This window comes from Rosa chinensis, chromosome 1, assembly GCF_002994745.2.
Source record: "Rosa chinensis cultivar Old Blush chromosome 1, RchiOBHm-V2, whole genome shotgun sequence".
NCBI classification, from domain to species: Eukaryota; Viridiplantae; Streptophyta; class Magnoliopsida; order Rosales; family Rosaceae; genus Rosa; species Rosa chinensis.
This window is the reverse complement of record NC_037088.1, coordinates 48,421,221-48,433,962: the sequence shown is the minus strand read 5'-3', so window position 1 is coordinate 48,433,962 and position 12,742 is coordinate 48,421,221. Positions and strand designations below refer to the sequence as shown.

At 41.9% G+C, this 12,742-nt stretch overlaps 1 protein-coding gene and 1 long non-coding RNA gene across 2 annotated transcripts; one reads left to right on the top strand and one right to left on the bottom strand.

Moving 5' to 3' along the window:
• Positions 1 to 7,445: 7,445 nt before the first annotated feature.
• On the top strand, positions 7,446 to 8,728 carry LOC121052347. The gene is made up of 2 exons (XR_005808775.1): positions 7,446 to 7,635; positions 8,469 to 8,728. It is a non-coding gene; the product is annotated as an uncharacterized LOC121052347 (long non-coding RNA).
• Positions 8,729 to 8,912: 184 nt separating this feature from the next.
• Positions 8,913 to 11,577, bottom strand: LOC112181609 (probable glycerol-3-phosphate acyltransferase 8). Its single transcript, XM_024319983.2, has 3 exons — positions 11,174 to 11,577; positions 10,768 to 11,080; positions 8,913 to 10,055 (listed from the first exon to the last, which is right to left on the bottom strand). The coding sequence occupies exons 1-3, from the start codon at positions 11,491 to 11,493 to the stop codon at positions 9,180 to 9,182; spliced, it is 1,509 nt and encodes a 502-aa protein (XP_024175751.1). The 5' UTR covers positions 11,494 to 11,577; the 3' UTR covers positions 8,913 to 9,179.
• Positions 11,578 to 12,742: the final 1,165 nt, after the last annotated feature.

Genomic DNA, 12,742 nt, shown 5'->3' with positions numbered 1-12,742 from the left:
TGTTGCGAACTCAGGTTTGGTGAAGGCCATTGATTTGAGCTTAACGGGCGCCTTGGAAATTTTGAGCTGCTTCAATGATGGACTCTTTTTCCCGGTTAACTCGTAGGCCGCTATATCATTTTCCTCTTCCTCTTTATCATCTTGGATCACTTCTTCAGTGCTATGATGGTAATAAGGGTCATAGGTCGACGGCTGGTAGCTCAGGGCTGATACGGTACGATGTTTCCCTTGCACATATGTCCCTCTAGAAGCGTTTTTCCTTGCATCCGTCTCTCTAAGGAGATGCTCGAAGCTTCCCACCTCTGTGATGAGTTCTCCCATCGACTGAATCATGCTGCCGTGCTGCTTCTTCCGTTGACGTGGTTCCAAACCTTTCACCGCCAACTTGACTAACTCCTTTTCGGGCAGGATGACGTTTAGCTTAGCTTTCTGGATCTGGAAGCGTTGAAGGTAGGCCACCGCTGATTCTGTAGGCTGCTGGGCCATCTGGGTGAGAGAGGCCAGGTCTACTTCGGGCTCGATAGTTCCGAAAGTTTCGCGGAAGAGCAGTTCCATTGTAGGCCAATCAGCCATTGTTCCTGGCCGAAGCTTGGAAAACCATCTGAAGGCAGCGCCTGATAGAGAAGTGCCAAAAATCCTGCATTTAAGGATATCATCATTCTGGTACTGGCCGCACTGTACCCTAAACCTGGCCAGATGCGTCGCCGCGTCCTCAGTATCTTCCCCTGAAAAAGTAGAAAATATTATGTTCTTATAGCCTCGGGGAAAGGGTGCGAGCATGATATGTGGCGGGAAAGGTCCCTCATAGACCCCATCTGGCTGGGCCCTAGGGTTAGCCAATCTGATCATCTCCTCTACTTCATCGCGTCTTACATATTCTGGACCCGGAGGGGGGGTGGTACTGCCATAGTTTGGCGAGCAGCTTGCATAGGTGTTGCCTGGTTCACCGTTGTCGATCCCCCTTCGACGTGTGCCACACGGGTAGTAGCCTGCTGCTGAAGAGTCATCGCTGGCTTAATCTCTTCCTTCGACAAGGCCGTTATCTTGATCGGGGTACCGGTCTGGTCGAGCCCGTAATAACTCCCTGGCAGCTCTTGATATACCATTTCTGTTCCGTCGCTGTCGTATTAGACGAACGTGGCGGGCTCAGATGAAGTTCCTGCACCTTTCGAAGCCTGATGCTTTGGTCTGGTGGCCTGTCCGCCCGACGAAGTAGGCTTTTCCTTGCAGCCACCGATGACCAACGCTTGCTCTTTATCCCTCAGTGGCGTAGCAGTAACTGTAGCTGAGGCAGAAGCGGTATTATTAGCCTTCTCGCACTGATTTGGTGGCACGTACTTTCCTGAACCGGATGGCTGGCCAAGAGAGCCAAGGATAGCATTAGAATCCCCTAAAGTTTTGTTCAACACTTCTCTCGCTTGGTTCAATTCAGCTCTCTGCATGGCCACTTCAGTTGCCAGGTTGGCACCGTCCTTGCGAAGACCTGCCATGTCTGACGCGGTCTGTTTGGTTTGGTCGGCGATAGCCTCCAAAATCTCTTTTTGACGCCGGTTCTGCTCGCTAGCGACGCTCGCAGCATGTGCCTTCACCGCACTCTCTGACTGTGCGATCTGCTGCCTAGTTTCCTCAGCATGGCGGATAATTCGCTGATCTATTTCTTGTATAAGCTTCTCCGTTTTTGCGGTCTCTCTGGCGAAGTCAGTGTCCATCTTCTTGCGATGGCTTTCGATATTCTCTATGATGATTACGAACCTGACTTCGGAGGTCGCTCCCTCTTTAATAGGCTTTGGAACGAAAGCCTCTCCGTCCCCACTTCCCACTGTGGTAGTAGCGGTAGTGGGGATAACAGGTTCGCTGACCTGATTGGTATTGACATTCTGGCCCTCAGTAGTGGCCGGATGATCCTTTCCTTGTTCAGTTGACATGTTGGATGAACAGGTGGGGTAAGCCAATCGCTGAGCCACTTGTTCTTCGGAAAGACCACGACAGTCCGCGCGAGAGTGCGGTCTGTAACTGGAGGTCTTATGTCTTGAGCAGTTAGCGTAAACCTTTTGGTAAGGGTTTTCGCTAGACTTCCCAATGGCTACGTTCACGAAAAGACACTACTGCAGAGTCCCACTGGGCGTGCCAAAATGTTTGACGCGAAAATCCTGTAGGGGTGCAAACTGTCTCTTTTGAGAGAGTGATTGCGCAGGCGTGCCAGCACCGCGGGGTGCAGTCGTCGGGGTAGTCCCTTGACCTGACTTCTTTTTCAAGCGCTGTGGACGAGGAGAGCACCAACCTCGTCACAGGGTTCTTCTCTAGCCTTTCGGGAAAGGACTTTTGCCTTACGGATAAGGACTTTGGGTGTGATCTCTTCGCGTTCACCGTATCGATACTTAGTATTGTAGACTAAGCAGAGCAATCACTGGGAAGTTGTGAGAAAGCACGGGTTTTGCTAAAGCGTGACTTTAGCTTCGCTGGGTTGCGAGGGCGTTACCCCTGCTTCGCTGGTTGTGTCGGTGGCAGTAGTACTGACAGTTGGCTCGCGAGGAGACTAGGACTGGAAGCACAGTCACCGGGTTTCAACGAGGTTGAAGGTTTGCTCCGGGGAGGCTTTGTAATCGCTGGGATTAGTTGATTTGAGAGAGATCCTTGTTATGTCCTCGAACCCTAGTATTTATACCTAGGTCTTCGACTGTTCCTTGCTACAGAAGGATTATTGATTGAAGTTTCCTATTCAATCTCTGCTACTTGACTCCAATAAGGTTTCGTTTTCCTTATGGATTACGGAATGGGCGAAGATGTAACCCAAACCCAAGTAGGCTTATTTTTGGGCCGCAGGTATCGGCCCACTATGCTAAATCCACCAAAGGATCTTGCCAAGATTACTTTTGGGCTCAAACAGACTCAATAGCCACAGATTAATGGTTATGGCCATAGGCCTGTTTTCTAGTAGTGTGGAGTCGGACTTAGCGACGAAGAGGACTTTAAGGAGTGAGCGGAGTCCATGAACTCGAAGGAACGTTATAGTTGTGAGGGTCAAAAACGACGTGCCACTGACATTTTCTTTTTCAAAATAAATTATATTTATTTTATAAAAAATTCAAAATAAATTATATTTATTTTATAAAAAATTCAAAATAAATTGTCCAATACTACAATATATTCTTGTCCAAAATCAGTTGAGAAGCTTTACGAATAGCGAAAGTGGTGAGTTAAGGTTAGATTAGATCAAGGGTTTGATTTCCTTATAATGTAACTCTTTTATTTTTTAGCAAATCACACATAAGCCCTTGATAAAAGATGAATTCAAAAATATATTCCTACAAGTTTATTCAGAGCTTATAAAGACAAAATTTTACAGATAAGGACAAGTTGTTATAATCAATAAGATATTTACAATTCTAACATTTACATGGATAACTAAATATTTATTATTTCTTTAATTCAAACTCTTTTTTGTTCAAATGAAGAGAGAGAAACAACATCAAACAAGAAAAAAAACAAAACAGAGAAACCATATTAGACAATCGTCCAATCCTGCTACTGCAGTCATACTCGTCTAGTTCTGCTATTGCACTCGTACTGATCTAGTTCTGCTATTGCATTCGTACTCGTCTAGTTCTACTATTGCACTCGTACTAATCTAGTTCTGCTATTGCATTCGTACTTATCCAGTTCTGCTATTGTACTCGTACTCGTCCAGTTCTGCTACTGCACTCATACTCCTCTAGTTCTGCTACTACATTCGTACTTGTCCAGTTCTGCTACTGCACTCATACTCCTCTAGTTCTGCTACTACATTCATACTCGTCCAGTTCTGCTAATGCCTCATACTCCTCTAGTTCTGCTACTACATTGGTACTCGTCCAGTTCTGCTAATGCACTCATACTCGTCAATTTCTACTACTACACTCCTGCTCCTCTAGTTCTGCTACCACATTCATACTCGTCCAGTTCGGCTACCACATTCGTACTCGTCCAGTTCTGCTACCGCACTCGTACTCATCCAGTTCTGCTACCGCATTCGTACTCCTCCAGTTCTGCTACTGCACTCGTACTCCTCCAGTTCTCCTATTACTTGAAGATTAAGACTATATTGAAGGTTAGTTCTGCTATTGCACTCATACTCCTTCAGTTCTGCTACTGCTTGAAGATTAAGACAATATTGATGGTTAGCTCCGCTACTGTTTTAAGGATGGAGAAAAAATGCCTTTCAAATTGCCGGTTAACATTGGATAGTGAAATTGCTTGATTAAATCAAGGAAAACCAAAAGTTAATGTCTTTCAAATGACTAATTAAACACTTGAAATTCAAGAACATTACATTGTTTAATGTGTTTCAAATCCAACATCGCTAGTGTTTTATATCTTTTAAGAACTAGTCTGATTCTATTTCATTCCCAATCCCTTCTTAATCATTATATTCAATAGGAACAATTTCAAGGTAAGTTGATAACAAGGTAAAATTCCACAACAGAAAACGAACCTCGGCTTTGATAGAAGAAGCGCTGCCAAGATGTGAATCTCACTACCTTCTGTGTTCATCATAGTGGCGATGGCATAGCCCTTGTCCTCGTTGAGCTTCCTTACGCGCTCAAACAAGGTGCGGTGTTAATCGAGCGTGTTGTGGCACATGTTGAGCCACGCCATGTTCATGTCGCCAACGGCGAGAGCCTCAATCACGGTGGTGTTGACCGAAAACCGGCGATTAGGAGTGGAGAATTGCTTGAGGAGTAAGGAGGAGGAATGGGCTTTGGGGTGAAGAGTGAACAAACTTAGAGATTGTGACCTGAAATGGTTGAGAGAGAGAGAGAGAGAGAGAGAGAGAGAGAGAGAGAGAGAGAGAGAGAGAGAGGTTTATGTCTCCGTCAATGAACGGAGGGAGCTGAGAAAAAAGTCATAATCTTTTGACAACGACATCGCAGTAATTTTAACAAAACATTGTATTCATTCGTAATTATGCATGAAATCTCAGAGAGTATGTCTACTTCATTCTCCTTGGGCCTGGGCATTGTGTTCTTATTTGTATAAATCTACTGCAAGATGGGTTTTCTGTTTTTTTTTTTTTTTTTGTTTAATTTGGTCTATTACTTGTATGAAATTTTCTATTTATTTTTTGTGTGTCTTAGTTCTTCACAAATAAAACTATGCGTATTTTTCATACGCGATCGATGGTCTGAAAGTATACAACTAGATTATCTCCGCAATAAGCTAATCAAATTGGGAATCATTTGATCATAAAACCAATCGAGCAAATCCATCATTTATTTATTAATTGGCTAATTAAAGAATCTCTAAGATTGATTTCTCTACATATGATTTTAGATAATATAATGATTTTAGGTCCTGAAAATTTGTTGTTTTCAAGATCAAAAGCTTTTAAATCTTGGCAATTCTTCAAGGAAGGAAAATCTCCCACAAATTTATTGTTATCTAGTTTCAATGACTCAATGGAAATTAACTTTCCCATTGTGGTAGGAATTTTTCCGGAAAATGCATTGTTACTCAAATCAAGAAAGATTAAACCTTTAAAATGCATCCAGCAATTCGGAAGTTCTCCAGATAGTTTGGGCTCCTAGAATATGGCGCCCTTGGGAATTTCTATTTGATTGTACAAAAGGTCAACACTAGCAATAGATTTGGAAGAATTTATGTGAGAAATAGTTAAAAGATTGGAGGAAGGAAATCTGCTGTCCCAAAAACCCTCTCCCAACACTATCCCCATGTTTTGATTGGCTTAGATTGATTAAAAAAATCATTATCTTAATCTTTCTTTCATTTTTTAATCATAATGGACCAATCAAAATATGGAGACAGGCTTGGCACATGGTTTTTGGGGACAGCAGATTTCATCCCAAGATTGGACGAGGAAGAAAATTATTGTACTGTAATGTTAAGTTTCTTAGGGAGCTTGTTATTATTGTTTCCGAATATGTTGCCGAGATGCGCAGAAGCATGGAGGTGGTGGGGTTTAGTTGTTCTCCAGAGTCAACGTCACACGTTGCTAGTAGTATTGAGATCAATTAGTTCTCATCTTCATGCAAATGCTTAATTTCAACATATGGCTTAGTTTTTTTTTTTTTTTTTTATCAAATAAGAACTTCATTAATAAAAACGAAGATTACAATGAGAATGAGAATTAAAAGCTTCAACCGAAACTTTCCCACTTGAGACGTCACGGTGGACATCTATACTGACACACGGTTGAAGCCAAACTAGGCCCCGACTCCAAAACACACTAGAGAAAAGACTTAACTAAAAAGACTAAACTAGCACCAGAAAAAATGGCAAAAACAACAAGATGTGTTGGAGTAGAGAAACCATAACATTTCACCTCTCGTCAGCCAAGAACACTAACTCCCACCCAGAATCCACCTGGCCAACACTTGTCGTTGCTTCGAACCTGACCAAAAGGATTGTTGGACAGTCAGACCTAGGACTAAAGGAAATCCAACACCGTCACCGTCCTATCATTAGCACCGTCAACTCATTAATGCTCCAACACGCAATCGCCTCCGACCCAAAACTAGATAGGAAACGCCCCACTAGAAGGCCATTAATGCTCGTCTATGCCACAGGCAGACTTTTTGCTGACCCAAAACTAGAACCAGAGCAATGATCGGAGTAATATTTTCTATGTTTTTAGTATCATTTTCCCTACATTTTACTTAGTTATCCCTTTAACAATGTCATTTCTAACTTACTTTGTTGTATTTAGGTAGAAATGAACTTCAAACGTAGGAAATGAGCTAAAAAGATGCAGAAATGAGGAAATGGAGTTTTCCTAGTCCAACTAGGAATCCCAGTCAACGCAGAAATCCTGATGAGGCTAGGAAACCTGAAGGCATTAGGAGACCACATGGCAAAAAGATGACATTGGAGATATTTTTGGGAATTAAATCTGATTTTGCCATGGGAAATTGTGGAGTTAATGTCAAAAATCAAGCGAGGATCAAGGATAATGATGCCATGGAGAGATTTAAGGGAGAAAAGGTCCAAAACAAGTCCAGATTCATTCCTATTTTCACTCAAGATTATTTTGGCCGAAAATTAAGAGATAAAATCAGATTAAATCTTGGGAAAATTAGCAATAATATATTTGGAAAGATTATGGAGTTATTTTGGAGCTTCCTGATTGGTTGAGTGACATGGCAGAGCTGACGTGGCATTAATTTATTGGTTGGAGCTATGTGGTGCAACTAGATACATTCCTTGATGTCCACATTCATTCTTAGCTGAAATTGAGGAGATAAATCAGAAAATAATTATGCAATTAATTCAAAAATAATCTCCCTAAATCAAGGTGCTAAATTGGAGGTTTCTTATTGGTTGGATGTATTAGTAGAGCTGACATGGCGTTATCTGATTGACTAATGCTGTGTGGATCATTTTTGAAGACTTGGAGACTAAGTTGCCATCCTCCTATAAATAGGAGCATCAATAACGACCACTGAACACATTCTCTCATTCAAAATATCAACAAACCCTGAATCAAATACGCAATCCTCCCCTTTTCTCTCTCAAAATTTCATCATCCTCTCTTCAAGTCAAGAAGTCGTGATCAAGCTCCATCAACATCTCCTTGCCGTGGTCCTCATCTTGCCTCCACCACATTTGAAGCTTTCTTGCGTTCTTGAGATCTTCAAAAGTGTAACCATGTCCTTTTCTAGTTTAATTTCGGTTTTCTTTTCTTGTAATTCAAAACAGATTTTTGTTTTGTTATTTTGGATGTTTCGAATTCTTGTTAGGTTAAAGTTTGGATGTTAAAGATTGATTTCCAATAACCATGAAGCATGTTTTGTTTTAGGTTTTTTAGATTATAATTTTCAGTTTCATATATGTCATGATTGTTTGTTGATTTTGTGCTTCAATCCCACCTTTTATGTGATTATGTTCTTTGGTGCGCAACTTAGAATTATAAGCATGTAATTGCATCCAAATTAAGATATGCTAGCATTCTAGATCTTAATTGCTAAGTGGAAAACCTATAATTCCTTAGGTAAATCAACAATGAGCTTTGCATGATAAGATTAGCGTTCTAACTTGTCGTCTTTGCTTAAATCAATCAAACTTCCACATGTTCTTAATGCGTTAATTGTGTTTTGTTGGGGAATTGATCACTCACTAGCTTTGCATGATTAATAGGATTAATTATGGTGCGTTCATCTAGTTAATCTAATTAAGGGAAGTAATAAGAACTTATGCATGCGTTCATGGTTTGTTCTTGACTGATTTCTTTCTATGATATGTTTGATTCGAAATTATCTTTGATAATCTGCTTAATGTGTTAATGGTTGTTAATTATATCTCTACTTCCTCCATTCATCTACTTCTACTTTGATTCAAATTTGTTTGATGACTTGTATAATATTTAGTAGTTAGATTTAGACACAAACTTTCGAAATCCCCTCTTAATTCTTTGTAATTTTCGTAGATATTGTATTTCTATAATTAATATTCTTTTCTTGACGTATAAATGACAGGAGCACCCTCAATCCCCGGATAGAACGATCTCTACTTGCTATATACTAACAACTGTCAACAGGGTTAATTTTGAGAACTCATTTCGAGCTCATCAAGCAACCCACTAGAAGGCCGAAGAGAAAGATTGTCTATGCCAAACCCTGTAGTACCCACTATAACATATGGCTTAGTTAATATTGTGATATAATTGTGAAATATAGGCAAGTCATAACTTGGTCTTCAAAGCATGAGAATGAGCTTAATTGTGGGTTGCGCACGAGAGTGGAAGGAAAAAGTAGTGTTAAGAGGAAAAATCTCCTCGGTGATTATTGTGTTCTTGGGTATTATATGAGTGAGGCCGTGAGGAGTTTATAAGGATTTTAGAATTTATTTTCATGGTGAGAACCAAATATTTTTCGTTACATAGGCCGGCATAAAACTATTAGTATTTGCAAAAGAGGGAAGATAAGAACGCTAGAAAAGTAGAAAATATTATTACAAATTTTCCATATTCCAACAAGAAACAGTTTTGATATCATGCTGATCAAATCAATCTCATTAAGCAACTTCTGAACATTGAATTCATCTACACTTATACCAATATACCCACCTGGAACCCTTCAGCAATGCCAACAGAGAGCTTCACTAAATCTCAGTAGAGCTTTCACCTAGCGATTAGTAAAACACCCCAATTCCTTCTACCAATTCAAATGATCATTACGCCCTCGCATTCACTTCTTCCCGTTGTACATGGACTCCACCTTTCCGTCATTTCCCCCCAGCAACAAGTACTTGTCCTTTCTAGTTAACCCAGTGCGCTCAAACCCCAGCACATCACCCAGCACCTTCTGCACGTAGTTCGCCACCTCGATTGCCGACTTCCCCGCCTTGCACGACATGTCGTCCGGCAGCCGGTCGAGAAACGTCGCCTCGTAAGTCGGCCTTGGGTTCATGAAGAAGAAGTACGGGTCCCAAAACTTAACACCTCTCACGGTGGTGCCGTAGAACATGCTCTGCTTACAGTCCATCGCCACCGGGACGATCCTATCGCTCATTTCTGCGAATAAAGCACTGAAACGAAGCAGGAACGGCTCCCGGCACGTGGTGCCTTCCGGACACACGACGAGGTCGCCCTTTTGGAGAAGGGCGGTGAGGCGAGCAGCGTCAGCCTCACGGTCGCGGGAGAGAGCGATGGTGGGGATGGGGGAGAGGAACCGAGAGAGGCGGCTGACGCTGTAGGAGACACACGAGACTTTGCGGCCTAGGGCAATGGCAATGATGATGGGGTCGAGGGCGGTGCGGTGGTTGCAGACGTAGAGGTTTCCTGGTGTGCCTGGGGAAGGTGGTGGGGGGCGGTTGCCGCGGATTTTGAGCTTGATTCCGAGCATGGCGTAGGTGTAGGGAACGATGCTTTCGGGGAGGGGGAGGTTGATGTAGACGCGCATAATGCAAAGGACGAAGGCGAATGGGAGCCAGAGATAGGTAATGATGGCGTTGAGTGGGTCGGGGCGCTGGACGAGGCGGCCGTCGTGGAAGATGAGCCGGTTTTTTAGGCGGTCCGACGGGACTGGGCGTGCTGATTTGCTTGGGGGAACCATGTAGCCTTCCTGCTCAACATTGAAACCATAATGAGCAAAAACTAAACCATAATATAATACAGCTAGCTATAGAAAGTGAAGCACAATTTGTAATCAAAGTGATCCATAGATATATATGTATATCAACATGATCAATAAATAGGTAACTAGAACTAATTAAACACAAATTTCACGAAAATCAGCACAATTTGTAATCCGAGTGACGCACAGTATGAAGGACATGATTAACATATTTGTTCAGGGTCACAATCGCATTACAGTGACGGGTTAGATGAGAAGTTTGATTTAATCAGTTTATCTCTAAATGAATTCTAAAATTCAAATCGAATAGCGGTAATATAATAACATATTTCTTATCGATTAAGTTCTATCTCACACGAAATATGTGACGATTTTGACATAATATTGTGGAGAGACTCAGAAAAATGCCTCCAAATGTAATAGTAGATAAGCGATCACTTCATTTTACTAGAGAACAATGGGTCTTTCATGAAGTACATATCAATGATTGGATTCCATGTGATTCATGTGAGATGTATGAATGAACTTCATAACTAAGGTAGTTATTTCCTTGACTCTCATTTATAACTTTGCTAGACCACTTGCCATTTGAGCTGGCAAAGTAGTTGGAAATGGTTATCACAATGGGTCCCAATGATTTGACTACTTAATTAAAAAATAAATAAATAAAAAGAGCAAACTTGCGGGAAAGGAAACGAACCTTGCAAATAGCCATGAAATCGTGATCGGAGCTCCGGTCTCCGATCCCAAGTTCCGGCACTTCATTTCCGAACTCCTTCTCAATAGCCGCACGCTTCAACTTCCCTACCAAAACCCCCGGCTTCTTCACAAAACCAGTCGCCTTCTTCGTCTTCGGATTCACCTCGATCTCAGTGCCGAGCACCTTATCTCCGCCGAGAAAATCCTTCACGAACGGCTCCACCATCAGCGTCGGATTCGCCGTGACCACCACCTTCCTCTTGCACTTGTCGAACACCTCGAAGCTCTCCGCCCTCACATCCGCCGCGTAAAACCTAACAAATCAATCACATAACAACTCAGAATACACACAACAACTACTCGTAACGAAGCAATTAGTTATGCATCCCTATCCTAAGCGCGTGTACCTGGGGAGGACGGCGCGTGAGGCTAGCTCGATGTCGCGGACTTTAAGGCCGGCGAAGGAGATGAAGATGAGGATCTGGATGCCGAGGGCTTCGGAGACGAAGAGGTACGAGACGATGACGAGCGGAAGAGAGAGAAGAAGCACGAAGCCGCGGAGGAGGCTGCCGGCTTCGATTGCGACGAGCATGAAGTAAGGGAAGGAGCTGCGGGAGATGAGGAGAGTGCCGTCGAGATCGGCCGCGATGGACTCGTACGACGCCGTTTCGCTGGTGTCGCACCGCGTGATCGACGGGAAGCTCCGCCCTTGCTTCCTCGACGCCATAGCTGAAAGCTCTCTCTCTCTCTGTGAAACTGAAAATGAGGGTTTTGAGGGTTTGGTGCTTACTTGTCTGAGAGAGGGGAAAAGCGCGCAGGGGTTTTAAATGAGGGAGTTGGGGGTGGAAATTAGAGTTGGTTGGGTATGGAAATTAGAGAAATTATTAGGTGGGGTCCTGGATAGATGTTGAGGTGGAAATTAATATGGTTGGGGTTAGGGTTTGAATATTTGATCTTGGTGCTATGAATGGTTGGCTACTATAACATGTATTCACAAGGTAGGCATGTCCAGGGCAACATGGAATGCAAGTGACTGAGGATAGTTACAGCTCTTTACAGTGAAAAAGGATAAAGTAGGTTAAAAGCACAATGTGTAGAAAAAGTTGCAAGTTAGCTAGGACGATGTGGATCGACGGGAGACCGACTGTCTGCATTGTAGACGGCAAGTTTTGTCGATCACCTAATAATGCGGTTTGATGATAGAAAATTATTCACTTATTTAGTTTAGATTTTTTTGATAAAGACCATGATTAACAGGAAAACAGAATTAACAAAATTAGAGTTCTTTTGGTCGTATAAAATGTGTGGATGTACGTAACATGTTTTGGTAAGTGAATTGCATTTGAGTGTGGGAGTCTATTTTTTTCAATTTTTGGAAGGATCCATTATGTTAACAAAATAATCTTCGGCTATTAGAATTGAATTGATAGTTTGTAGATTTGATCATATCCTAGGATAGTAGAGATTTGACTTACGGTGTAGTACTTCAGGTAATATTTGCTATATTCATGAGGTTAACTTTGCTGGGGAATAAAGCTACTAGCTATTTATGAATATTTCAACCTCATATATTCAATTCAAGTGAGGCTTAAATAGCCTCCCTGTGGGAAAATGAGTTTAAGATAGATATGTTGATGTTGAAGCATTAAAGATCGATGATAACACACAAGAGTCTGGGACCATTTGGTTGAGGGCAATGGAAGACTTATCCATTGATGAAAATTATATGACCTCTCTCGATCAAGCTTGAAGGGTCCAATGACCCCTCATATTACAAATCGATGCTCAGATGAAAATTACTAAAATCCAAAGAAAAGAAGTTATAAAATAATAATAATAATAATAATAAAATTAAAAAAAAAAAAAAAAAAAACTGAAGTCCAAAAGGAAAATGAGGAAAATGCAGAAAATAAAACTCTACTCCTAGGTAACCCTAAGATGAACCATGCACTGCCTTGATTGTCTTGTCACCTAAG

Excerpts from the sequence above, each read along its gene's own strand:
- LOC112181609 (XM_024319983.2), bottom strand. The coding sequence starts at position 11,493 with ATGGCGTCGAGGAAGCAAGGGCGGAGCTTCCCGTCGATCACGCGGTGC. Across the intron at positions 11,081-11,173 it reads TCACGCGCCGTCCTCCCCAG|GTTTTACGCGGCGGATGTGA; the intron begins GTACACGCGCTT and ends TTGATTTGTTAG. Across the intron at positions 10,056-10,767 it reads ATTTCATGGCTATTTGCAAG|GAAGGCTACATGGTTCCCCC; the intron begins GTTCGTTTCCTT and ends AATGTTGAGCAG.